Source organism: Chenopodium album, chromosome 26 (assembly GCF_948465745.1).
Source record: "Chenopodium album chromosome 26, dcCheAlbu1.1, whole genome shotgun sequence".
Lineage (NCBI taxonomy): Eukaryota > Viridiplantae > Streptophyta > Magnoliopsida > Caryophyllales > Amaranthaceae > Chenopodium > Chenopodium album.
In genome coordinates, this window is record NC_137859.1 from 11,637,087 (window position 1) to 11,663,083 (window position 25,997).

Here is a 25,997-nt window from a genome sequence, read left to right on the forward strand (position 1 = left end):
GGCGTTGCTTGTTTTGATGTGTAACACACTACGGATGAACCAAGATCCTCATCAAGAGTTACTATGTTATTTTAAATCCGATGTTGTTTAATCTTTAAATAATATTAACTTGTAGTGCTTAATGTCGTTTTATGTTGTAGTAATCTAGTAACTACTGTCCTTTTTTGGGAATAATTATGTTATAATAGCTAATATTAATGAACTGTGTGTGATGCTTCTAAAAACAAAAAGTAAATTTGGACAAAGCTCTAAACACAATTATTGAGCTACTTTCCATTCATTTTAAGCAAGCAAAGTAAAGATTGTTTATTTAGTACAACTTGACCTAGGTACTGTAAACACTTAAAAACCAAGATACAATTAACGTTCCTAATACAGCCATTAGTAGTAAGGTCATTTGCCTTCGCAGTCGGGTGTAGTCCACCGTCATTTTCTCAGCAATCGAACACAAGTTCACAACACTATCTTTGATTGTTTGTATTTCTGTCACCAATTCCCGTGTCTTCGCGTAAGCTCCATCTAATTTTCTTTCCAATTCAGCTAGCTTGTGATCGATGGTAGCCTCTCCATCGTTGTCATCCCACTTAAAGAATCCACAGTCCTTGTTTCTATCCTGTTAACAACACCACACCGACAATAATTTTAGCTAACATTAAAGGAACAAATCTTAATTAAATATGTATGTTGTATTAGGTTACAAAAGTCATGCATCTGCCAGTACGGACACCCAAAAAAGGTTCGGCCGATGTTAGGCCCCTTTCGAACAATAGATTGTTTGGCCGGGATAGCATGGTGACATTGAACCTGTTTTGCGTTGCTCCCACACGACCAAGAAGAGGAAGACATATATTGGCCTTCTAGGTTTTAGTATTGGAATTATGTTAGATGTTTTTGGATTTTTGGACTCAAAGATCAAAAGCCATTTTATAATCACTTACATAGGGGGTAAATGTGGAAACTTCAAAATTGTTTATTTTTTACTCATTTACATAAGGGGTAAATGTGGAAACTTCAAAATTGTTTGCTACACTAATATACTACTGTATGAACTAAACATATAGTTGTAGTCCAATGAAACTTCTTTGATAAGCTTTGATAGTACGCAGCAGTGGGCCCTCTGATATTGCTATTTTATGTAAGGGTACAATATAATAGGGTTGCCACTCCCGTAATCCATATTATGGTGTCACTCGGGTCGAATAAGACCCATGCACAGTATGAGTAAGATAGATAACTTATCTCATTTCAGCTATTACTTGCTGAAGAACTCGTATTTTTACTATGTTTGGTTCCAATGCAAAAATATGAGTACATGGAATTGGAATATCAATGTACAATATTTTATTCCCAAAAATCGTACTAGTAAACTTTACAAAACGCACTATAAGCGATCCTAGCATATTAGCGCGTTCTTAGATGATATACGCGGTTTCAATTAATTTAGTTCGTGTTTGGCCCTTTTTAAATCATGGTTTTATCTAATTGTAAAACTCAACTTATTATTTAGTTGTTTCCGTTTGTATATGGATGTACATTTTGATACGACCAAATTTCATTAGGTCCTATCAGAATTGCATTTCGTTTTGGCGCAAAAAGGAAAGTATTTCCGTCTAACCGAAAACTAAACGAACACCCTAAGATCAAACTAAATGGTTGCACTAGCCCATTTGTTGAAGGTCGAGATGTTTCGAAATTCAGCATTTGCCTTTTCCCCTCTTTCCGCACCTTCGTATCCAACTCCCAACCATATTCATATATTCGAATTTAATGCACTGTCCCAGTGTAAGTCTGGCACTGTTCATAAAATCCAACTTCCCTGAGAAACAACCATACGTCCTACACGTGGCCAAATAGAAATTGAATATGGCCCAAGAGGATAGAAAAGGGAAATTGTAGGTTCCTATAACTTAACTTGTGCGATAGTTTGAGTCCCTTAATTCCTCGACAATTGCTACTTCAGTATGTACAGGAATAAAGCCTATAGTGGAATTAACTCTCCCTTTGGCACTAAACCATTAGCTGGCATCAGCAGATCTTCTAGATAAGGACTGGGCGAAATAAAAGGTACGAAAGGATGATATGAACGCGGTGCATGGTGTGAATTTGTAAAAACAAATATAACATATGGCTAAACTGAAGGAATAGTTTAAAAACCTATTTTTCGGGATTATTAAGTGTATGTTTTGATTGGTCAACACAAATTATCATATAAAGCTGAGAATAACGGACCAAAGGTGTTTATTGAATTTAATAATTAAAATACAAGCACATTACCAAGCTTAGAAATAAAAATTCATTATTACTCATTTTTTACGTAATTATGGAAAAAACCCCACTTGAACAAAGGCATGCTATATTGCTATATTTTTCATATGTACCCATTCAGATAAGTAAGACGGGGTCACAAAGGTAACGAAATAAGCTTAACTTACAATAGAGTAGTTGTGCAATTGTACACAATATATGGTTAACCTTGACTATTTTTTTAATCACATATAGTACGAAAGTAGTTGGACCCAAGGGAGCTAGTATTCGTAACTTTCCAAATTTTTTAAAAATTGTAGCATTATAGCCATTTCGTCTGACGGCTAGTAAACAGTAATATTCTTGATGAAATGAAATTACATTTAATACCGGTTGATAACTATCACTTCAACCTCATCTTCCATTTAGTGCAGTTACACGAATTAAAGTCATGCACTTGTGTAATTCAACACTTGCTGATGAAGGATTACCATATTTCAATTAGTGTTTTATAACTTTGTAGTACTTATTATACGTATTTGACTATTTGTTTCATTATTAATATGTCAATTGCGCGGGAGCACGACGGAAACAATTAATACCCTGTAGTAGATATGTTTAAAAAATTGCTAACTAGCTCATGAACGTGCTTTGGTCACTGAACTGGAGTACACAAGTAGGTTGGCCTCTGTAAAAAACTTATCAAAGAAAAGACTATGAATAGTAAATCGAAGTGCAGGTCGTGCAGCAGCTATGCCTATAGATTATAGTAGGATAACACTAAACTTTGAATTACCTTTTTACCCTCTTCACTTAAGCCTTAAGTTATGAAGTTTAATCTGACCAAATTTTTTTCATTTCTGTATCGTAGATTGAATTTTATTTGTTACAGATACTCTTTAGGTTGACACTAGCTAGACACCTTTGTGTAGTTACAACGTGATCAGTAAATAGATTTAACCGCTTAAAGATAAATAAGAATATCAAGCGATCGGATTACCCTTAAAATGAACGTATATGCCGTCTACATATTTTGTTCACCTACATTGTTACATTCTTGTGCACTAGAATCCAAGCATTGTATAAAGTATAAACTCTTTATATATAATCAAATGTCCGGAATTTCTCGGTTTGAAACAAACCGCCTAATTCTTGGCTCTTTCGCAGATAACATATTTCACGTTCTCAAACAAATGTAAAAATTTGAACCCACAAGCGACTTACATTAAATGACTTAAATTTATTAATTTAAACAATAATTATGTGTACACTAATTAACAGTAACACTAATAACTATCAACATTCATAAATTACTAGAAGTGGTTCAAGACACTCGAGTACAAATACGAACAAAATTTTGTTGTAAACCCGTAGTGATTGTTGGTGTAACTAAACTTTGTCACAAGGTGAAGCCAAAAAAAAATCTCTGTTTTACAAAATAACCCAAAAAAATAAAAAAATTAAAAAAAAAACAAGTATATGAACGCGCGCCTATGATACACGCGAGTTTTATCTAGTCAACTCCACCTAGGGTCTCACTACTATATAAAGCGACAACCCTTTGCTCATATTTTCACAACAAAAGCCACACTTAGCTTATTTAACAAAGAAAATTTCTCTAACAATGCCTCCAAAAAAGAACCGATACCCTGTTGTTAGCAACAATGGTGTACCCCCAAAGCCCCCAGCTAAAGGGAGAAGGAGGCGTTCAGCTTACCCTCCCAAACCTAATGGCCCTTCCCCAAAGCGTAGCTTACGTGGTTTAGCTATGCTCGCCCATGCAGCAGCTGTAGAAGCTGAAAATACTCATGTGATGAACCCTATTCCAGTCCCTGTCGAACATCAAGGGCTTGAAGTTGGAAATCCTGACCTCAACAACCCACCGGCCGATGGTAACGGGCCGGGTTATGAGGGTGGACTGGCTGAGGCAATTGTTAATCCAATCCTGGAGGCACCTCATCATGCTGCTGCGCCTCCTGAAGTAGCCATTCCGTTTTACTATGCTATGCAAGCTGCACAGGTTGGATATGGTCTCCCTCTGAACTACAATGGAGGAGTCCCGATGTGCACCATCAGGGTAAGGTCTCTTAATCTCAATGACCCCGGGATTATTTACAATCTTGTTAACAATGAAACCTTGTACCGTGTTTATGATGATTACGCTACTCGTGTTGATTTGAAGATGGAGGACATTGTTATTAAGAGGTTCAATGACATTGTCTCTCCATTCCAAACCGTGTTCTCCGCCGGACTCCAAAACGGGGACGTTCTTTCTGTAGAACCTAAGGTAATTTCACTAAACATTGCCCATTAAGTGAATGGAAACTTGTGCATGTAGTTTGTACAAAGGCTGTAAAATTGTCTGCTAAATTAATATTCACAATAGTAAAGGTTAATTTGGCAAAATAAATACAAAACAGAACAAGTCACATCATATTAGCGCATCAATTAATGATCTTTCGTCCATTTTTTATAAATGTTCTTAAAATTATTGTAGTATATTTACTTGTGATGGGAATTTTCTGTATGTTAATACGGTTATATTGGTACGTATATGTACAAGTACACGTTTTTGCCTTCGTAAACTGGTAATATATTTTTTTTAAAAGAAATGTAAAGCTTGAAATACTAGACGTACCTCGGTGCTTTACAAATTATTAATGAAAATCTTAAATAATTGTTGTAGTACAAATTATAAGACGGGATTTCCAAATAATAATACTTGGCTGAAGTTTATTATGTGTATACGTCTAGTGTGACTTCCTAGTGTACCACAATTTGTCACGGTTGGGCCAGTTAATCATGTTAATTAATGTTTATTATGATCTTGCAACATAGGACCCAGAGCGCAACGTCGACACGAGATTTAAAAGGTTCATAGTTCAAGACATGGGTAGCCCACCGATTGAGGAAAAGGTCAATGCACTACCTAATGCAGCTCTTGAAGGGGTGTATGCTTATTGGGGTGCCATGCAGAACATTGATCCTGATAATATGATTGGCATGTATAAGAACTCGCTGGTGACAAAACTTGATACCGTTCGTGGTCTGCGTATTAAAAACGGGGATCGTCTTTACATTTTACCCAACGACTGGAGGTTTCCGTAGAGAGACGTTAATCGTGGAGGAGGTGTTATTTCTATTCGAGTGGAAAGCGAAATTAAGTTAAAAGAACTTTATTTTGGTGATGGTGCAATATGTCAAAAACTATTTTAATTAAACATTGTCTGTTAGTAGGTTATGCTAAAAGGTCGGTTTGGGCCTGATTTTTAAGAACTATGTGTATCGGCTAGGTGGCATCCTTAGTATTTTGTTAACAAGGTGTTGTCGTAACTATTAGATATTAAGTATTAGAATTAGGCATGTGTTATGGGTAATCATTGTTGTTGTTAATGTGTAATAGTTTTAAGTATTAGGCTTGTTTTATAAGTAGTTATGTGTTGTGTGTGGTAGTGATTAAATTAAAGTACTAGCTAATAAATAAAGTAGTGTTGTTCTATTATCAGAAGTTTGTTTTACAGATGTGTGTCGCACATATGTCCAACCACTTCAGATTTGAGCCTGTCGCATGTTCATGCTTTAAATTGCAAAAAACCCATTAACTAATATTACTAGATTAACCCTGAAAATCCAATGTTTTAGTATTAATTAGAAAATCAATTCGAATTTGGTGTTTTTAAAATTTTGCACACCGGGTAAGGACCTAAGCTGTTGTATGTCATGCACCTAATGAAGTATAGCTTACAAAGCTGTAACTCGATAAATTGCGGACTGAGGGGATGTGCAATTCATAACTTAATAAATTCCCCTACCAAACTGTACTGTCTTTGTGTATAAAAGCCACAAGAGGAGTAGTTTTTTCACAAATATTTCTCTTTACAAAGCGCACACTCAAAACAGAATCTATAATCAACTCACGACTTGTCATCTCCATGGAGGATGACAATGGGGTTTATATGTCTCAAGAACGATTAACGTACGTCAAGTCCAAAATTTTCAATGGGCCAAGAGACAGGTTGATGGTACCAATTAGCCTTGTGGAGTTGGATCCACTTTTGCCTAGGTGTGCCTTTGGTCCATACAGGGGATCAAGGCCTACTTCACTTGATTTTGATGAAATGATCACAGAACAAATAAGGATCTTGGGAGAAAGTAATGCTGAACTTGTACAAGATTACGATTCAGAGTTATCTGTGACCAATCTTAGGTTGCTGAAGCCCTACATGTCTCCCACAAGTAAGCAAGGAATCGTGGACTTGAACTTGTCACCTTCCACACCGGAGTCAAAAAGGGAGAAGAGAAGATTTCACAGATTTAAAGGTGTAATGAAAAGGCCAAGACTCTTGGTTCTTTATGGAAGGCTAACCCTTGGTTTACGGAGAGGATAATCAAGGAGAAGGCTGAAACAACAACCGCTTGTACTAACAAGAACGTTGTTAACAACCGCTCCGGTCCGCCACTGACGTCTGCCTGTTGTGATGCGTAAGTTCCTCGTCACCCCCGGCTCTAAGTTGCATGCAAAATTGTTAGGGATTTAGAATGCCTACCAGCGAAAAAATAAAAAAAAATGGTTTAGACTAATGCTCATTTTGCTTGTATGTTTTAAATTAGTATGTGTGGCTTATGGACTACATTTGATTTGCGTGTTGCTAGATTATATATGTCCATGAACTTCAATTGTGTCTCTAATGTGTAACAAGAATAGGCCTTAATTATGTACTGGGCTGGCCCATTTGATAATTTATTAGTTATGCTTTAACATTAGACAATGTATATTGGCAAAGGCCACTTCAATGCCTGTATTGGTCAAGGCCACTTCAATGTCTGTATTGGCCTAGGCCATAATAGATTTTGCAATTGGGTTGTCAAGCAGCACATTTCATCACTTATTAAAGACTGAATGTAATGGCAACGCGATATATGACGTTTATAGTGGGCTGGGCCACGCGAGGCTAGTAACATAGTACATTTACCCAGCTCAATAAAAGTGCAACAAAGAAACAGTTCAAAACATTTTCAACAATAACAACTTAACAACAAAACAACTTCATACATAAAGAGAAACATGGATCTGCAATTAGAACGAGAGTGAGTACTCTGGTGATTCACGAACACTTTCGCCTGCAATGCTATCTTCCGGTGTTGTTGTCTCGAACCATAGTGACGCTTTGCGGCTTCCCTGCATAACCATGTACATTACTACATATACATATGTAAGAATTACTTGGTACATACATATGTAAGAATTACGGGGTCAACCATGCACTGTAACTTAAACATACCTTCCTTGAACGCTCGTTCTCTCGGGTTTTCCTAGTCCATCGTGCTTGGCTTGTTCTTTGAACACTGTTGTTGCTCTGTGAAGTGACAAGTTTTATTAGAGTCACATCGTAATACACAACACCCTAAAAAGAAAAAATAAGTTACTCCCAACCACCATTTGAGAAACCATATTGGACGCTACCTTTTTGGTCACACCATCCTCCTTTTTCTTGTTCATCGATCCCTTTGGCCTGCCACGACCTCTCTTTGTGGGGGCTGCCACTTCCAAATACGAGCTATCGAAGATACTGTCCGACCCCATATTCATTATTTCATTGAACTTCAGTTGATGTTTCACCGGTGCAGTTCGCTTCTTGGATGTTCGGCTCATGGTCACAACTTCATCCAGTGTTTTTTTGCTTGAGTTCTTGGGCCTACCACGACACCTCTTTGTAGGAACTGCCTTTTCTGAGCTCACCTGAGTTGTTTCCGTGGCCTCTTGTGGTTTTCTCACGGGTGCAGTTCGCTTCTTGGATGTTGCTCAGGTTCACAACTTCATCCGATGCTTTTTTACTTGATTTCTTGGGCCTAACACAACACCTCTTCGTAGGGACTGGCTCTTCTGAGATCTTGTTGGAAGTTTGCTTCTTGGAAGTTTGTTTCTTATAGCCTACTTCTGCGAGTCCTTTATTCCTCGATCCCTTTGGCCTTCCACGACCCTTCTTCTTAGGGAGTGGGTCTTTCACTGCAGGTCCACTGATGGACTCAATTAAACCGCTGTGTGTTTGGGGAAAATCAGAAGACAGGTCAATTGTTTCTGCACCTTCATCTGGACTACAACGGGGAACAGTTTGGTCCAGCTTCCGCTTACTACACTTGCGAACTACGGTTTTTAAGCTCTCTAATCTGTTCAATACTAACTCAACTGTGGAGTCATCTACCATCGCAGCCTCTTCACATATAGGTCCAAACACTCCCATGAGTTTGTTATGCCTTTTCACCTCGACCGTCTTGCTGGGGTCATGATAAGAAACCTTAACGCGTGTATGCTTCCTCATGATGTCCTTACGCCACCGATTCAAGATGTATCTTTCAGGGATGTCCACAACATTGTTCAAGTCAAGAATCCTTATTGTGTGCCTACACATAATTCCAGATGTTTCAAATTTTGAGCAATCACAACATACAACTTTTGTGTCTAAGTTGTATGTAGCAGAATACAACCTGCGCCTATTAGTCAAAACTTCTTCACTCCTGCCTTCAGGAACTACCCAGACCCGGTCTTCCAACAAGTACTGCATTAGAGTATCAGATATTTTGTTCTCTTCCCTAGGATAACAGTACATGATTCGGGAACACTCTGTTTGCACTTCTTGGAACTTAGTGTCGGTATAGAGTTTTTGGAAAAGCTTTTCCACCGCAAAACCAGTCACAACTCTTCTAATGTACTTTGAACATTTTGCATCAGCTTCTACCTCGTCACGAACACGCTTCAACATGGCTTTTGCATATTTCTTCGGAAATTCATACAATTTTGTATGTCGATTGACAAATCCATCGAAAAAACTATTAATACTCTCAACGCGTTGGGTTGTCTTCATACCAGCCCAAAAGTATTGTTTCATGAAAGCCGGAACCCACATATGACGTTCCTTATAGAGGCTTATAAGCCAATCATTTTTCCCCAGCTTATACATGTCAACAAGAGCACACCACCGAGTCTCAAACTCTTGTATTGTACAGCTCTCGTACACAGTTGCCTTTAACTTACTCTTGAATTCTTGGTATCTGTGACACAATTTCAATGGTTAGCTCGATTAATAGATTTCTTTGTAAGCTCATAAACACAGTATAACTTTAGTTGTTTTCCCGTACCTGTCGCATTTGCCAAGTTTTTCTGGAATCTTTCTCATTATGTGCCAAATACACCATCGATGTCTTGTATTGGGCATCACCTCCTCTAACGGCCTACGCATGGCAGCAGCTTGATCTATGAGGATTGCTTTAGGAGCTACATCATTCATACACTCCAGCCACTGCTTAAACACCCAATGATATGTGTCACAATCCTCATTGGTTACCAAAGCACAACCTAGCAGGATTGACTGGCCATGGTGATTAACACCCACAAAGTTGAGAAACGGGAAATCATACACATTTGTCGAATAGGTTGCATCAAAGCATACGACATCGCCAAATTTTTCGTACGCTGCCCGACTACGACCATCCGCCCAAATCAAATCTTTTAACCTTCCATCATCATCTAATCGTACAGCATGGAAAAAATTTTGAGTCCCCGCTTGCATTTGTTGAAGATATGACATCATTGCGCTTGAGTCACCACCTATCATTTTTAACCTTTTGCTCTTATACACCTCGTGTTTAAGATCTTTTACAGTGTATGACACCCCACTACTCCCACAAACCTCAGACCCAAGGCAGCCAAGAATTTGGGAAACAGGAACTCCTACATCATAATAATGGATCAAGGTCCTCTTCACATTAGGGGTCAAGCCTTTCATCCGGTATTCCTTCACAAGCTTCGAATCCTCTGGCTTTGGTGTGTGACCCGAATGTTCTAACTCTACACGCTTTATTACCCATTGTCCAGCTCGATCGACACTTGCATACACCTTAGCTTTACATTCACACTTTTTGGAACGTCTTTTACTACGACTCAATTCATCCTCTACCACCACACCACCTACTACACCTCCAGAACCACTCATACCCATCTCCTTTGCCCTTTTTTTGGCTTCCCTTTGCGCCCTCATATCGGGTCTCCCATAACACTCACACCTCCAAGTTGTGGATATGCGTTCTCTCCTCCCCTCTTTCTTGGAAAGCACACCCTGTACCCGACTAACACCAAAACCCTGCTGCTCCGCATATTGTTTGTAGTATGCTTCTACCGCTTTCCAACTCGTAAAAATCATGCCGACCTTAGGTGGTTCAACGACACCCGTATCTTGATTACTACCCTCATTAGTCTCTTCTGTCTCAATAGATGGAAAAATTTCACTCCTGTTATCATCACAAGGCGACTCATTACACCTAACCCCACTTCCCTTGTCTTGTACCCCAATATTAGCAGCAGGAGAAAACTGACAATCCTCCATCGTCTTACAGTATTTAGTTCATGTCCACACACCGCCAACTTCACATACACACCTTAACACAACCACAATAACAGAGCAACTCTGCTTTTCATAAAATGAGTGACAACATTACGCGTGGTTGTATAAGTTTCGTGTAAAACAAATTATCTGCATAACATTATTATGTGCTAGATCTACCAACTTCTGATCTACAATAAAGCATTAGTGTACATGATCTATGAGCTAACAATGCGCATAAATTCTTCTACATAAAATTAACACCAGAACTTCAACATTAAATCTTAATCTAGTATGAACTTCAACATTAGTAACAAATCTACAATAATGAGGGATCTATATAAATCATCATCATTATTGAAACGAATATTGCAAAAGGATTAACTAACCTGGACTACAGAGTGCAATGTGCATCACCGACACTTCTCGCTAATCCCCCATTCACATCTGTTTGCACATTCGGGGTTTCATTATGTCTTCCTTCTTCTTTGCTAATCAGAGTATATCGAGCTCTGAGTCGAGTAACCCTAACAAAATGGAAGAGTATGATATATATTCATGTTAGAGTGTACTGTAACGTAACGGCAATTAGGTGTGGCTTCAAAACGGCGTAGTTAGGCAAAGTCGTAGACCCCGTCCATCTGTAACAAAGACACGTCAACAAGGTGACAGCATGTACATACGATGTGGACAATATACTGTTCAGGGGATTTACCAAACTGCCACAAGATGAACAAAACCCGTTCATCATTATGATGAATGGGGGGCGCCCCGATTTTAACAAGTTTGACTAATTTTTATTTATTATATGACGTATATCATATGATTTTAGAAAACAAAAAACCAAAAAAACAGAAAACCAAAGTGATTCCAAATGAACCCTAAGCTTTATTTATGTATTTATTTATTATTTTTTTTCATTTTACTAATTTTTTATGTGTCGAATCAATTTTATTATTTATTAAAACTTTGCACAGTTTTTTATAAGGTAAAATTATCTTATTTTTGTCCAAACTCGTTAAGCTAAGGGAAACATTGCCTTATCCTTCAAAAAAAAAAAAAAAGGGTTTTTCTACATTATAACCCTCTAATTTTCCGTTTTCTACGATGTGCCCTCCCTTTTTGAGAAATCTACACTGTAACCTTAAAATACATTTAGTTTCTATACGGTAACCTTGCCGTTATCTTGCCGTTAACAAATTCCGTTAGTGGGGCCTACTCACCATTTTATAATTTTTTTTTATCAATTTGCGTGTTGAAAATGGTTCTATTAAAGGTTTTGGGGGGTATTTTGGCCTTAAAGGTCCAAATTGAGCTCAGATTTAGCAAAATAATAACACAAATGCCTCGTTTTGCATATTAAAAAATGTCTCGATTTACGTGTTTACGTATTTAATATGCAAAATAAGACATTTGCGTCATTTTTTTGTGAAATCTGAGCTCAATTTGGACCCTTTAGAACCAAAATACCCCCAAAACCTTTAACGAACCATTTCTAACACGCAAATCGATAAAAAAATATAATTAACGGAATTTGTTAACGGCAAGGTTACCGTATAGAAGCTAAATGTATTTTAAGGTTACAATGTAGATTTCTCAAAAAGAGGGGGCACAACGTAGAAAATGGAAAGTTGGAGGGTTATAATGTAGAAAAACCCAAAAAAAAAAAAAAAAAAAAAAGAAGAAGAAAAGGGTTTTACATTGCCTTATAAACACTAGCTAGTTTAGAAACTTGATTCATGGGTTTCCTCTCAAGAATCATGATAACAAAAAATGGTCTTATACCACTTATCTTAGAGTCAAAGACACATTCATATGCCTAAAAAAAGGGAGAAAAATACATGAGGCAACATAACATGTGAAGTATTAGAAGGGACAAGCATAAAAAGAGGTAAATGGTACATCATATAACATAGATGCACACCAAAATGTAGCCCCTCAAAAGGATCCCAAGTCTTGGAGCAAGTGGAAGCTAAGGAACCTTAACTTTACAGCTAAAAATCTTAAGCTATTGCTATACTATTTTTGTCCCTTGCAAATCCATTAATATTATTTGGCCCTACTATAATACAACCCCGCATAAAAAATTGTTCTCTATGATTTCTATGCAATAAAATCAAAACATATTCTTAGTTTTGTGGCCCAAATTACAAGTGATCTACTATATATACTATACTATACAAATTCAATACTACGTACTAGAGTCTAGAGTACTAGTATATTACTAATATTAGGCATAAATCTTGCATTTAAAAGTGTAATTGTTGCTTTCATATGTAGCAAATATATCTCGGAACATAGTATTTGTAGCAATTTATTGTTATTCTTCTAGTATCTTCTTACAAGATTTCACTTCAAATGAATAGAAATAAGAAAACAATGATGAAGTGGGGACAAATTAAATGATATGCATATATAGATTGCAAATTCATTGTTATACTATATGGTTGTGGCATAGTTTTGGACAAGGACAACGGATTTTAAATCTTGTGATTATTAATAGATCGATACTCGTAAATATATACTCCTACTAGTACAAAACAAGGAATATAGTTTTTTTTTTTTTTTTGGGTCCTCAAAAATGTAGTCATTCCTATTGTGCAAAGTTTTTTTTATGGAGTATATAAAATCATGTGAAAGTTATTGTGGCTATAATTTTGCATATCTTCCTCCAATCCCCAATGATTTATTATTTCGTCATGTGTTCATAACTTCAACTTGTAGCTTAGCTTGTTAGTATTGTACTTTACAATGCAATGATTTGCTGGTGCAAGAAACATTTTTTGATTGTTATTTTTGTGTTTACATTTAAGTAATGTACGTTAACCTAACTTACACAACCAAAAAGCTACTCCGTACTAAACTGAGAGATCAGATATATGGTCAATTAGTAGGACTTGCAAGCAATTCATAACCTTCTAATGAGTATTATAATTATTTTTCTTTATAGTATAAGTAAATAAGTAATGATGACCATTTTGTTTGGAAAATTGGAACTTGTTTATATCTTTGATGCATGGGAAGAAATTAAAAATAATGAATACATACAATTTTCAAATAAATGCCTATTATATATGAACAATAATCTTTCATACATTAATATACTCTGTATGTATATACAAATTCAATTGTTACACCAACCTTTGCACATATTTTAATGCGATTACTTATTGGTGGCTTACTTAAACATATATACGGACAGAGTATTTATTTGTTGATTAATTTTATATATATTGTCAAATTCAATCATACAAAATGATTTTATATAATCCAATAATCCAGCTAAAATCATATTAAAACTAACAAAAATGGATTTAGCTATTTTGAGAATTAAAGCTCTCATGACCTCATTCCCAATCTGTAAATAAAATACTTTTAGATTTTTTTTTTTTTGAAGGAAAATACTTTCAGTTGATAAAAAATTAGGGCATGTTCTCATTGACTGAACTCAGCTGAACTGAATTGAGCGGAACTGAACTGAAATGAATATTTTATAAGAGAAGGAAATTAGGAGCTGAACTGAACTGAATTGAATTGAACAGAGCTGAACTGAACTGAACTGAATTTCAACGTAAGAGAACAGGGCCTTAGACTAGGTGAAATTTGATCCCAAACTTTAGAAGCGAATTGTAATTTGGATAATTTTATATCTCAGAAATCTATGATAAAAGTCATTTTTTTTGGGCCGGACGCCGGTCATGTGTTTGGGTGGGACGAATTTTGACAAGTCTTTCCTCCTAGTACTCTAGTAGGGCAAGGGTGACAATGTGACATACTTCGTATATGGCAAGTTGAAGGCATTGGTAGGACATAGTATCAAGCATTCAAATTAATTGCATGGACTGACTGACATATTTAATACAGGCTTTAAGTGAGTCTGCTAATTAAAGCACATGTTTCTTAAGTTCTATGCCAACACCCTACGGCCCTCCGTACGTCTTCAACTGCATGTGTTTTGGTTTTTTCGTATTCTTTTCAGCAATCTCTATTTTTTTATTTTGAAAAAATGTTTTAAGCAACAAGTAATAAAGATAGCTGGAAAATAAATTTGCTGTTCTAAATTTTAGGAATCACTTGCCTTACAAAGATGCAGAGACAGCTGGAAAATAAAGATCAGTATCATCCCTTGATGCAAGAGAAGCAATTATGCATACTATTAATACTCCTGTGTACAAATATATAACCCCCTACTTCCCCCCCCCCTCCAAAATAAAAAAAAAAAACCTTTTTACCACTTGTAATTTTTTTGACAGGATAAATGTTATATATATATATATATATATATATATATATATATATATATATATATATATATATATGTGTGTGTGTGTGTGTGTGTATACACCTAACGTAATGGCGGATCTAGAATACTAAGCTTGGAGGGGCACTAAGTGAATAATTATGCAAACATAGCTATTTATATCATCAATATAATTTAATTTTAAATCAATAAAAGAAACTTAAAGTATTTTTGGTGGGGCGCGTACCACCCAAGCACCCACATAGATCTGCCGGTCTGATTGTGCATACTATTAACTCCCTGTATGCAAATTTGACCTTAAATTTATACAAGTATAATTTAAAATTAATAAGAAATTTTTTAATTAAAGTTGATGATATGAAACTGTGTATTAATGATAAAAATTTATTTTTAATACATTGTTAAATAAATTATGGTCAAAGTTAATATATATGAATAGTGAAAAAAAAGTCTTTATGTGTCAATTATTTTGGGACGGATGGAGTACCATTTTTTACGATTAAAGATGTGATTTAGTCCTGGTTTGCATCATTTGCACGCAATTAATGGTTTTAAAAATTATCAATGATTATAATAAATAAATAAATTTTACTACGTAGTAATAGTAATATAACAATAAGGAGAAGAAAGAGTCCTGGGAGGTATGTGTTGTAGTGATTAACACTACCTAAAAATTTCCTGATGGAGGGAATGATAGGTAAAACTAAGTTCATAAGGGGTGATAATGTTCAAGCTTAGAACTTTCAATCTTTCATGCTTAACTCCTATTAATTCAGAATCATAAAACTCACTTTTCTCAGTGCTAACAACAAGCTACAATGCTACAATTAAGAAAATACTAGGATTTATTGCTAATGCTTTTAGATTTTGCGAAGTTATGTTACTGATCATAAATTAACTCATTAAGTTCACGGGTAAGCTTAGACACTTTGTCAAAAAAAAAAAAAAAAAAAAAATTAGACACAACCAACAACTCTTTCCCAGGGACAAATGAAAGTTTATCTAGTGGAAGATGTCAAGTGTGAATTTTACTAACTAATCTCTTACGTACCAAGGAAATAAAAAAAATAAAATACAATAAACATAGGGGTTTCGGTCAAAAGGTGGGAGTTTTCTCTATTAGACTAAATTTCATATCATATGATTAGTTTTTGGCATGTATCTTATGTTTGTAGGTTGATATCATATGGGCTACTATGTATGTACTGTGGAAGTGAAGTGCAAGGCATATCATACCCAAAATTTCACATGGACTTAGTGCAGAGTAGGCCACACACTGTCTGTCTTAGGAAGTTTACAATTTATCATGAAATCCTTCTGTTTGTGGTTAGCTTAATTGCAAATACTGATGATAAAATGCTCTGATTACGCGCATGGTACAAGCAAGAAAATAACTTGCATCATATATAGCTGAAGAATGAATTACAACTGATACAGGTAAAACTAGAAATATGACAGTATTTCAGGATTCAGAATATAAAACATTACAAGAATTTTCATGAAAGAATCATATTGAACTACTTATAAACAGCAAAAGGAAGTCTGAGAAAGAGCTTCATCTTTGTTACAATATCCTCAAGTGGGGAAAGAAAAGGTATTATGATTTAAGGAAACTCGAACCTTAAACCCTGATGGCCTCCGGTAGGGGGACTGATATTAATCCAAAGCAATGAGATGGTAATCGAAAGTAGCCCTGACCAAACGTACACTATTGTAGGAACCCTGCCACTTCGCCCCATCAAACCTTTAGCGAAAGGATACAGATGGCATAACACCCAGAAGCTGAAGAAAACTCCTCCTAGAAGCTTACTCCATTCAGGAAATGGACTGTACAAAGTCCTAGCAGAACCCACAGCAATAGCAATCATGTTAATCATCATGATTGTTATAGGAGGAAGCATTAGGAAGCTCCATTTGACGATGTATAGATCAGCAAACTCGTCTTCAGCATCATCTGGTGTAGCAGATTTTGAGGTCAGTGTGAAGGAAATGTCGACTCCTGCTATGACTTTGAGTAAACCTTGAAGAACGGCAGCAGGGTGTGCACTTGTTCCTCCAATGAGCCAGAACTGCTCGTTTCTCCACCAGTCGTGTAGGGTGATTCCTGACCACTTGATCTCGAGAAGGGCAAGCATACATAAGGACAGGGATACGAGCAGCAGCAAGATTAGGAAGGTTACATTGAGGGATTGTACTATGAATTGGCCTGAAAAGAGTGAGAGTGCAGGGAGGAAGCAGTACACAATGAGGAACATAGAAGTGAATGGATATAAACCGACATTTAGGTATGCCACCCTTTGCAAAAACTTCATCCTCCTACTAGCAAAAAGTGCATTGTTTTTCGAGAAGAATATCTCCACTGACCCAGTAGCCCATCGAAGAACTTGATGAAGACGGTCAGTTAGATTGATTGGGGCAGTCCCTCGAAATGCATCCCTTTTAGTCACACAGTAAATGGACCTCCATCCTCTATTGTGCATTCTGTAACCTGTCACAACATCTTCTGTTACTGAACCGTATATCCACCCTACTCGTTTACCCCACTCAGTTCTGTCCTCGTAGAAACAGGAGATAACGCTTATGGCCTCAGCAACAGTAGCAGCATCTAAAGGCTCTCGAGGGACAGCAAGTGATCCTGCAGGCCTCCCTTGGTTACCCTTGCCTTGGAGATCCTGAAGAAGCCTGCCTTGGTATTCTGCTACTGGGATAGATGCAGCTAAAGAAGTGGAATTTCCGAATCTCTTAGGGAGGAGCAATGACTCAATGTCCAAATCCTCATTATCTTCTTCATATTCTCCAACAGGTAAAGCAATCTCTTCAGGGTTTTGTTCTTTAGCTTTCCTTCGTAATAGCAATTTGAACTTCCTCGAGCCAAACCATCCATGATGTTCAGTTGCCCTTGGAGGACTGAACCCATACAATGCAATCCTCCGAAAAATGCAGCCTGTACCAACATACATTGGGCCTTGTAACCCATCATAAGCTCTCATTGACACATCAAAGAACACAGTGTTGTGGTTTGCATAACGATCACTGGGATCGATCCCTTCAAACCTTTGCGGAAATTGGACATAACATATTCTATCACCACCCCTGTCAAGCATAAAGCACATTCCTTCCCTCAAAGCCAAGGAGTTATGGATGTAGTGATCACAGTCAAGGTTGAGAATAAATGGACCATTGGACATTATTGCACTAGTCCTTACTAGTGCATTCATAGCCCCGGCTTTTTTGTTGTGATCATAGCCTGGTCTTTTCTCTCTTGACACATAGACTAACATGGGAAGGCGTATGTCTACTTCTGTAGAGTCTATCAAATTCTCAGCATCTGCTTCCGAGCCATAAACTGGTTCAGAGTTCGGTGGTGCTAGCATAGCCTGCAGATAAAAATGGATCAGTCAACAATTCTAATGACATACAAAATTCAGCTTAATTATGAAGCATTACAGCAGTGGTGATCTAATTTGATTACCTAAATTTCATTTTGGTGTAATAGCATGCTCAAAATCTAAACAATTCTAATGATTCAGCAATTTAGCATGAAACTAGTCATTTTATTACTATTCTATATTTAATCTTCTATGCTATGACCTAACAATGTTCTATACTTCAAGCTAATGTGAGATAAAACAATGTCAAGGCTACTAGAATCAATTTAATTATAATGTCATTGTTTAGTAATTTAAATAGAGCTAGTAAAATTTCGATTTCCATCATAACAGAATATGTTAGTTTATGAAAGAGCAAACATTGTGTAATTAAAGAAAACATGAATTGTTACATAAAAGTAGGATGTAACAAATTGAACGAAGCAAAAAAGGTTATCGTAAACAAGATTTTGATTCCGAGGCCAAGTTTAAAAAGAAAGTACCTGAATGATACCAGCATGATCACCTCTAGAGTGATCAGGTTCAGTAGAAGACCAAGTTCCAGGCCAGTGAGAGCCATCAGACATCCATGTTCCCTTGGCAACCTTCAATGGTTCAGCAAGGTTTCCTCCCATCTCCATTTGTTTCTTCTTAGCGCGAAGCTCTTCATGGGCATTATAAGCATCAGATCGTCTCCTAATAGACTCCGGTAATGAGTTAATCCTCACCTTAAACTCATCATACTCTCTCTTAACACGTCTCCTCTCTCGAACAAAGTCCAACCTGACTTTGTTCTTAAGAAAATCCTTCTTCTGCCCAAAGTATGCCTCAGGATTTCTCGGCTCTATACTATGCTTTCGACAGAAAGGCACCCAAGTTCTGGCAAAACTTGCAGTCTCAGCTAAGGCCTCGAATGTCAGAAGTGCACCTCCATCATCTGACAGATAACAGGCCAACTTCTCAACAGGATAGTCTACTGCAAGAATAGAAAGAATGGTGTTGGCTGTTACAAGAGGAGGCTCTTTTTCAGGGTCTGCTGTTGAAACAAAGACATCAATTCCTGGAAGGTCAGATCGACCCTTTGGGTTACGAAGATTCGGTGATTCGTACCGATCTTTTAAGACAGAAAGATCAGTAATTCTGTTAACAGGACAGAGTTTAGGAAGCTGGTCTAAAAGCCAAGAGAATGCAAACCAAACTTCACAGGTAACAGACATGCCCCATAACCACATGGCTTCGCGGTTAGGATGTCGAATTCTCCAGGCAAGGAACAAGCCCAAGGCAGCAAAACGTATCACCATCAATAATCTGCATTAGATAAATGAATATGAGAATCAAGCATCAAAATATACTGTCACCTTTTCTAACATTGCTCAAAGAAAATGAAAGTAGGTATTTTCTAGTCAAAGTGAAAAGAAAATTGCTAATTGTAGGTTGTATGATTTGTATCATGTATTATTATTTCCTACAGTCCATCTACTGTTACTGATAAGCAGCATGAAGGACATAATGCAGAATGCTAACATGGCATAATGGTGTCCAGGAAATGACATGAACTTAAAATTAAGGAATTGAATGAAGGAGATAGTTTATAGTAAAAATAAATTGTTCTAGTTTTTCTTCAATCTTCATTCTAGTATTCCTATATATTATCTTACAATCCTCTTTCATCTGAGACACATATTATGAGATATACTACGTCTTAAGATAATTTATAGTCACATTTACACTTTTTAGGATGTCTAGAAAAAGTTGTCACATTTTCTAAATTAGTTATGATTTGACTCAAATGTCTTATAATGCCTTCATTAAAATTAAATGACAACGCAGATAGAGTCAAATTAAATATTACAAGTGCTATTTTCGTAAAAGTCATTGTATACCCGTGAGTATGAAAAGGTTAAGAGAATACAACAACTAATTTTGTACCACAAGACTATGACCGTACTTTTTAACACCAAATAGCTTTACTCTATAAAGCACGTACAAGTAACTATAAACAGTCTTACATAAACACCAGTAAAGTTCAGTATTTTCTTGTGATTATGTCATTAAGATTATATTAAATTCTAGCACTATTTCCATGTTTGGTTTCAAAGTCCATAAATAGATCAATACATTCAGTCATTTCATTTCAAAACATAAACACTAAAATCCACAAAAATTGCTCAAAAAACAAATAACCCTACATAAAATGTTAAAATTAATCTGGACTAAGTTAATAAGTACACTAAAGCTAGAAATTCACACTAAACATATCCTAAACCACACAATCAGAAAACCACAATTAACACAAACATGCTCAAACTTTTAAAAATAAAGGGACCTTCTATAAAACATAAATATTTCATAATTAAAATCTAAATTAAACCACAACATAAACTATACATTAAAATTAACAAAAATATTAAGATAAGTCGATAAGGTAACAAAAATATACCTATAGGGGCTGATAATAGCAGTAGAAACAGCAACCTTCCTAGTCAAAGGCTTCCTACACCTCTCCCCAAAATCAGGAGGATATTCAAACCCATTATTATTATTATTGTTCACATTATTCCCTCCACCACCACCTCCACCCGCTCCGAATCCGTATCCATCTTTAGGCCACAAAGCATTACCATACCCATAAGTCCCTTTAGTCTCAAACAACCACCTATTATGATCAAAATCAGGCGGATACTTGACTGATTTCACAACCGATAACCTTTTATCCAATTTAAACTCGGCCGCCATCGAACGAAGCGGCCGAGCTTCATCCTCTTCTTCCTCCTCCATCTCTTGACTCCCACCAATTTCTCTATCTTCTTTATCATACAATTCCTTACACCCAGGACAATGCCCACCATCTTTGCTACTCAAACAATCCAAATAACAATCCCTACAAATTTTAAACCCACAATCACATGGATTTATAGCTTTCTCATCACACCCTTTCATCATACACTCATTCATTGATTTCCCCTGTTCTTCAGATTTCTCCATTGAACAATCAATCACATGCCCACGTGTCACCGAGTTAAACCCACCTGTAAAAATCGTACCCGAGATGAAACCCGGCCCGAATCGGGCCTGATTCAGCCCAATTCGGTCCATTGACTCTGTTTCTGCTCTGTTTTGTGAGTCAGAAATTGACGAAATTGGAGGTCTTTCTGGGGTTGGTGGGATATGAACAGTGTAAGAAACAAACTCTGAATTGAGTTCTTCTTCATCTTCATCTTCTTTTTGCCTTTTCTCTTCTACTCCGCCTTCGACGGCGTCGTTTTCTTGTTGAGTGATTGAATATCGCCGCCGTCTCGCGGAGGAGTTCCGGTTAGTTTGAGCACTAAGAGGAGAGAGAGAATGGCGTTGAATTGGGCTTGTTAATCCGATATTCCGGTTTCCTCCGGTTGATGTTACCGTTATTTTCACCGGAGAACTTGACGGAGATAACGGTTTCTTTATCATTTTTTTTGGATTTTCTTTCTAATTTTCAGATTTTTTTGCTAAATTTCAGAGATTTTGTGAGAAAGTTTCATGGAGGAGAGAGAAAATATGAAGAGAGAGAGAAAACAGAGAACAGGTGATAATGAAGAAGAAAGGAAGGCAGGTTATCTGGTTTAGTGGGGGAAACGGTATAATTTTTAAAATTTGAAAAAGGGGTTATAAGATGGGGACCATTTGAACCAACGGTCGACTAATCTTGACCGTCCAAAATGAAGAAGGGTATGATCGGACGGTTTAAATGTATAGTTGAATGTCTTGAAATTAGGACAAGAAAAAAAATAAAGGATGAGTCAGAAAGTCAACAATATGATGACTTTATAATACAACGGTCTTATTTTAGAAAATCGGTGATAAAGCAGTAAAGGCTAAAGATAGTTTTGTAATAAGTAAAGTTAGTAAAGTAGATTTTCTTACAATTGACTTTAAAATGTTTTTAGAGGGAGTGATTCACGTTGATGCAAATCTGAGAGAATTATGGCGTTTCATGATTATGTAATTATTTTTAATCAGTTGGTTTGTATTTTAAATTATTTCCATATATGTGTAATAATATACTAATAACATGGATTTTGTCCAAGTGTCTAAAACGAAGTATTAGGCCCTGTTTGATTCACCTTAATTTTGCTGAACTGAAATTATTTTTACTAAACTGAACTTATTTTTACTGAACTGAACTTAATTTTACTTAACTGAAATTGTTTTTACTGAACTTAAATTATTTTTACTGATTTTCTATTATAATTCTTCTTTAAGAAAACCGAATTTTACTGAACTGAAATTATTTTTACTTAATATTATTTTTTTAAGGTGAATCAAACAGGGCCTTATACTCTTAGTTCCTAAAAAGACAAAATTGTGTCAAAAAAAAGACAAATTGGCCAATCTTATATGTGTTTTTTTTTTTTTTGAAATATATGTGTTTGGGGTATTTTTACCCTTGACAAGTGGACCAATGAGGAGGTGCCACGTGTCAGAGGCTGGCAGGTCATCCTTGACCAATCTCCAGCTGACACGTGGCCTCTCCAGATACTCTCTTAGAATTGCGGCCTTCAAGGGCCCAATTCCCCAAAAATCCGCTATTTGGCGGCGCAGCCCATCAGTCCTAGGTCAGAATGACCTAGGGAGGGGCACTTTTCCCAATGACCTTATAAATAGGGAGATATACCCCCAAATTGGAATATGCTCAGAATATCCTAACAAATCTTATCCATAATTAACCACTTTAATTTAGGATAATTACCAATTTAACAACTTAAATATGGATAATATCAAATATAACAACTTTTGAATATTTGATTTTATCCTAAAATAAAAGATTTTATCCAAATAAAACCAATTTTATCTTTTAAAATAAAAGATCATATTTTCAAAATATTTTAACTTATCCAAAATAAAACTGATTTTATCCCAAAATAATTCATAATTATCCTGAAATAATTTTTCAAAAACTGATTTTTTTTTTTTTTTGAAAAACGTGCGCCAGCCACCGTGGTGTGGCCAGCCGAAGCCAGCCACGGTGGCCGTACACCGCAAGGTGTACGCTGCTGCCAGCGGCACACAGCAGTAGCAGCAGCGCCGCGCAACTGCTGCACGGTGCTGTTGTTGCTGCACTTCGCTGACCCGACCTGCTGCCCCATCCCACCCCTCCCTCCGGACCACCTGCAGCGGCAGCCGCCGTGGCTGCGCCACCCAGCCGCGGTTGCCGCTGCTAAAACCCTTTTATTTTTATTTTTTTTATTGATTTCAATTTTAATCAACAACCTTTGTTAAATAAAATTCATGTGGTCCATGATAAATTAAAACATAACTTTTATGATAATTCATCCAATTAAAATTAAATTCACAATCTAATTTTAAAACTAGGGTTCTTCATGAATTTTAATCCCCAATTCAATTTAACTCTTAAATTAAATAATTTGATCATGAAAAATTCATAATTTATCATGAAATCAAATAGATTAAAATCATGAAGCATGAAACTATCGAAATTATTCAAAACCAAAACACAAAATCAAAATTTTAGGGTTTAGGGTTTCGAAATATTTGAATCTAGGGTTAGGGTTTTCGAATAAATTCGAATAAACTAGGGCAAAATTCGGATCTCTTCATGGCTATTTGAGCATAATTAAATCGCATTTAATCGATTCCAAAAGTTTAATCATATTAAATATAATAATCGAACCATAATTAAATATTCTCCCTCCTAATTGAATTAAAATTGTGGATTATCAAAGAATTATTGGCAATATGCGTAAATGCAATAGGCTAACTGATACCACTGTAGGGATTTATAGGTACTACGCAGCGGAAATAACATGAATCATATTCATACAGTACCTAATCCAAGGATCTAATGCATAACACATAAAGCACAAATAATCGTACCTTTGAAGCGTGATTCCACGTGCGATCGAGCAAGAACAAAAGGAGATAAAGAACCCCAAGCGTGATTCCTCTACTTGGTCCACGGGCACAGATTAAGACCTCCACTAATGCTAGTTAGTCGCGAAAGAACACTTCTATCGACCTTCTACGGAGATGGACGAACGATCAACCAGGCAAGAACCACCGCGCAACACCACGTGGGCCACTAGGGGTGGCCGGCCGTGGGTGAGAGGGGAGGAGAGGCGTGCGTGTGAGAGAGGGAGGATGAGGGCCTTTGGATGGTGGTTGCTTGATTCACAATTCACTGTATTGTTAATTGTGACTTCTTTCTTCAACCCTAGGCAAGGCTATTATTTATAGATCATATCTCTAAATAATAGCCCAAGTCCAAATCCAAGCCCACTTCCTAATCCCACTCAAACTATACTTAGCCCACTCATGCTTATGACTAATTGATTGCTCATGAGGCCCATTAATGGGCCTCTAACTTGCTTAACCCAATACCCTTGTGTGTGACCAATATAGGATCCATTCTAAAGGGCTTTGGGCTATTTGACTAGCCCAAAGATCATCTCTCATAGTCTAGCAACAGAGGATGACGCCCCAATAGAATGAACTTATTATCTCCATAATAGTGATCCTTGATATATCTAGTAATTGCACTTATCGAAGACACAATTCCTTCAATCTCCCACTTGTCTGAGACAAGTGCGCAATATTCAAATTCCTTAAGTCATTTTGTGTCGATTTGATAAATATGATTGCATCATATGTAATCAATATTAATCCTCAAATCATTTCTTGAAATCTGAGTTAGAATTACAAAACAAATGGTTACTATGTAACACATTCGAGCACGGCCATGCATTTTCTGAATTCTCCCTCTTCAAGGGGCCAAGACACATTCCTAATTAAATAGGTAGACTCAATCCAATCTTATGGCAACCAAAGCTCCCACTCAACTTCTGAAATAACCAGGAAACACCCTTTATAATCTCCAGTTACGGGAAGACGTTTGAATGTACCACAGTTATATCATCCATTGAATGAAACCAATGTTCCACTCATGTCAAAGGAATCCACTAATATATCCGGAAGTTCTATACTTGAACTTCAAAGTAGGTCTATAGTTCGATCCTGCATCATTCATGCATATCCATGTGATTGACCGAGCCTTATCACTATGCTCCTATAGCCCATGAAACCGAGCCATCCAATCAATCTTACATGCTAGTCCGTTCATTGAAATCATTTATGTCCACTTTAATGATTTCGAACTAGGAACTTAAATAATATGTGGATTTTGTTCACCTGTGGGGTTTCATACACCAGGTCTCTATCTAATAGATAACCTGATGAGCCCATCAATCCATAATTATTTTGGACATTTTATTTAATCTTGAAACCACGATCAAATAAGATTGAAACTTTGTTTCAATTGATAAACATAATTCTGCAAGCTAATGTATTTACTTTTGTAATATGCTTTCTCAAAACATACACAACTAAAATTACATAACTTGCTTCAATCCAAGAACCTTAGCATGACTTTCATACCTTGGTCATGGAAGGGGTTTTGTAAGTAGAGTTCATGAGACATTCTCATAAACATGAACTTTGCAATTTCTAAATCTTATAATCATTTTCATCTCCATACACTAAGAATTTTCCTTCGCCCTTTTGCAAGGAATTTAGGAATTTCTAATTTGTATTCCAACGTTACATTGGATTTCGATTGAAATCTATCATCACTTGTTAAAAACACGTGAATCAAATAGACGAGTATGGTCCATGGCATGCATGATGCATCCTTTGCGAATTACATAAGCATCATCACTCAAAGTCTTAATTTCATCAATCCTTTCTCAAGGTATT

General features: G+C 36.5%; 2 protein-coding genes across 2 annotated transcripts; both read right to left on the minus strand.

The window, feature by feature from the left end:
• Nucleotides 1-7,940: 7,940 nt before the first annotated feature.
• LOC145616802 (protein FAR1-RELATED SEQUENCE 6-like) lies at nt 7,941-10,625 on the minus strand. The gene is made up of 2 exons (XM_081671529.1): nt 9,382-10,625; nt 7,941-9,294 (listed from the first exon to the last, which is right to left on the minus strand). The coding sequence occupies exons 1-2, from the start codon at nt 10,623-10,625 to the stop codon at nt 7,941-7,943; spliced, it is 2,598 nt and encodes an 865-aa protein (XP_081527655.1).
• Nucleotides 10,626-16,260: 5,635 nt separating this feature from the next.
• LOC145616457 (cellulose synthase-like protein D5) lies at nt 16,261-21,825 on the minus strand. Its single transcript, XM_081671177.1, has 3 exons — nt 20,692-21,825; nt 18,755-19,559; nt 16,261-18,260 (listed from the first exon to the last, which is right to left on the minus strand). The coding sequence occupies exons 1-3, from the start codon at nt 21,696-21,698 to the stop codon at nt 16,488-16,490; spliced, it is 3,585 nt and encodes a 1,194-aa protein (XP_081527303.1). The 5' UTR covers nt 21,699-21,825; the 3' UTR covers nt 16,261-16,487.
• Nucleotides 21,826-25,997: the final 4,172 nt, after the last annotated feature.

Coding starts and splice junctions, on each gene's coding strand:
- LOC145616457 (XM_081671177.1), bottom strand. CDS start 21,698: ATGATAAAGAAACCGTTATCTCCGTCAAGTTCTCCGGTGAAAATAACG. Junction 19,560..20,691: donor GCTATTATCAGCCCCTATAG/GTATATTTTTGT, acceptor TATCTAATGCAG/ATTATTGATGGTGATACGTT. Junction 18,261..18,754: donor ATCATGCTGGTATCATTCAG/GTACTTTCTTTT, acceptor TTTTATCTGCAG/GCTATGCTAGCACCACCGAA.
- LOC145616802 (XM_081671529.1), bottom strand. CDS start 10,625: ATGGAGGATTGTCAGTTTTCTCCTGCTGCTAATATTGGGGTACAAGAC. Junction 9,295..9,381: donor AAACTTGGCAAATGCGACAG/GTACGGGAAAAC, acceptor ATTGTGTCACAG/ATACCAAGAATTCAAGAGTA.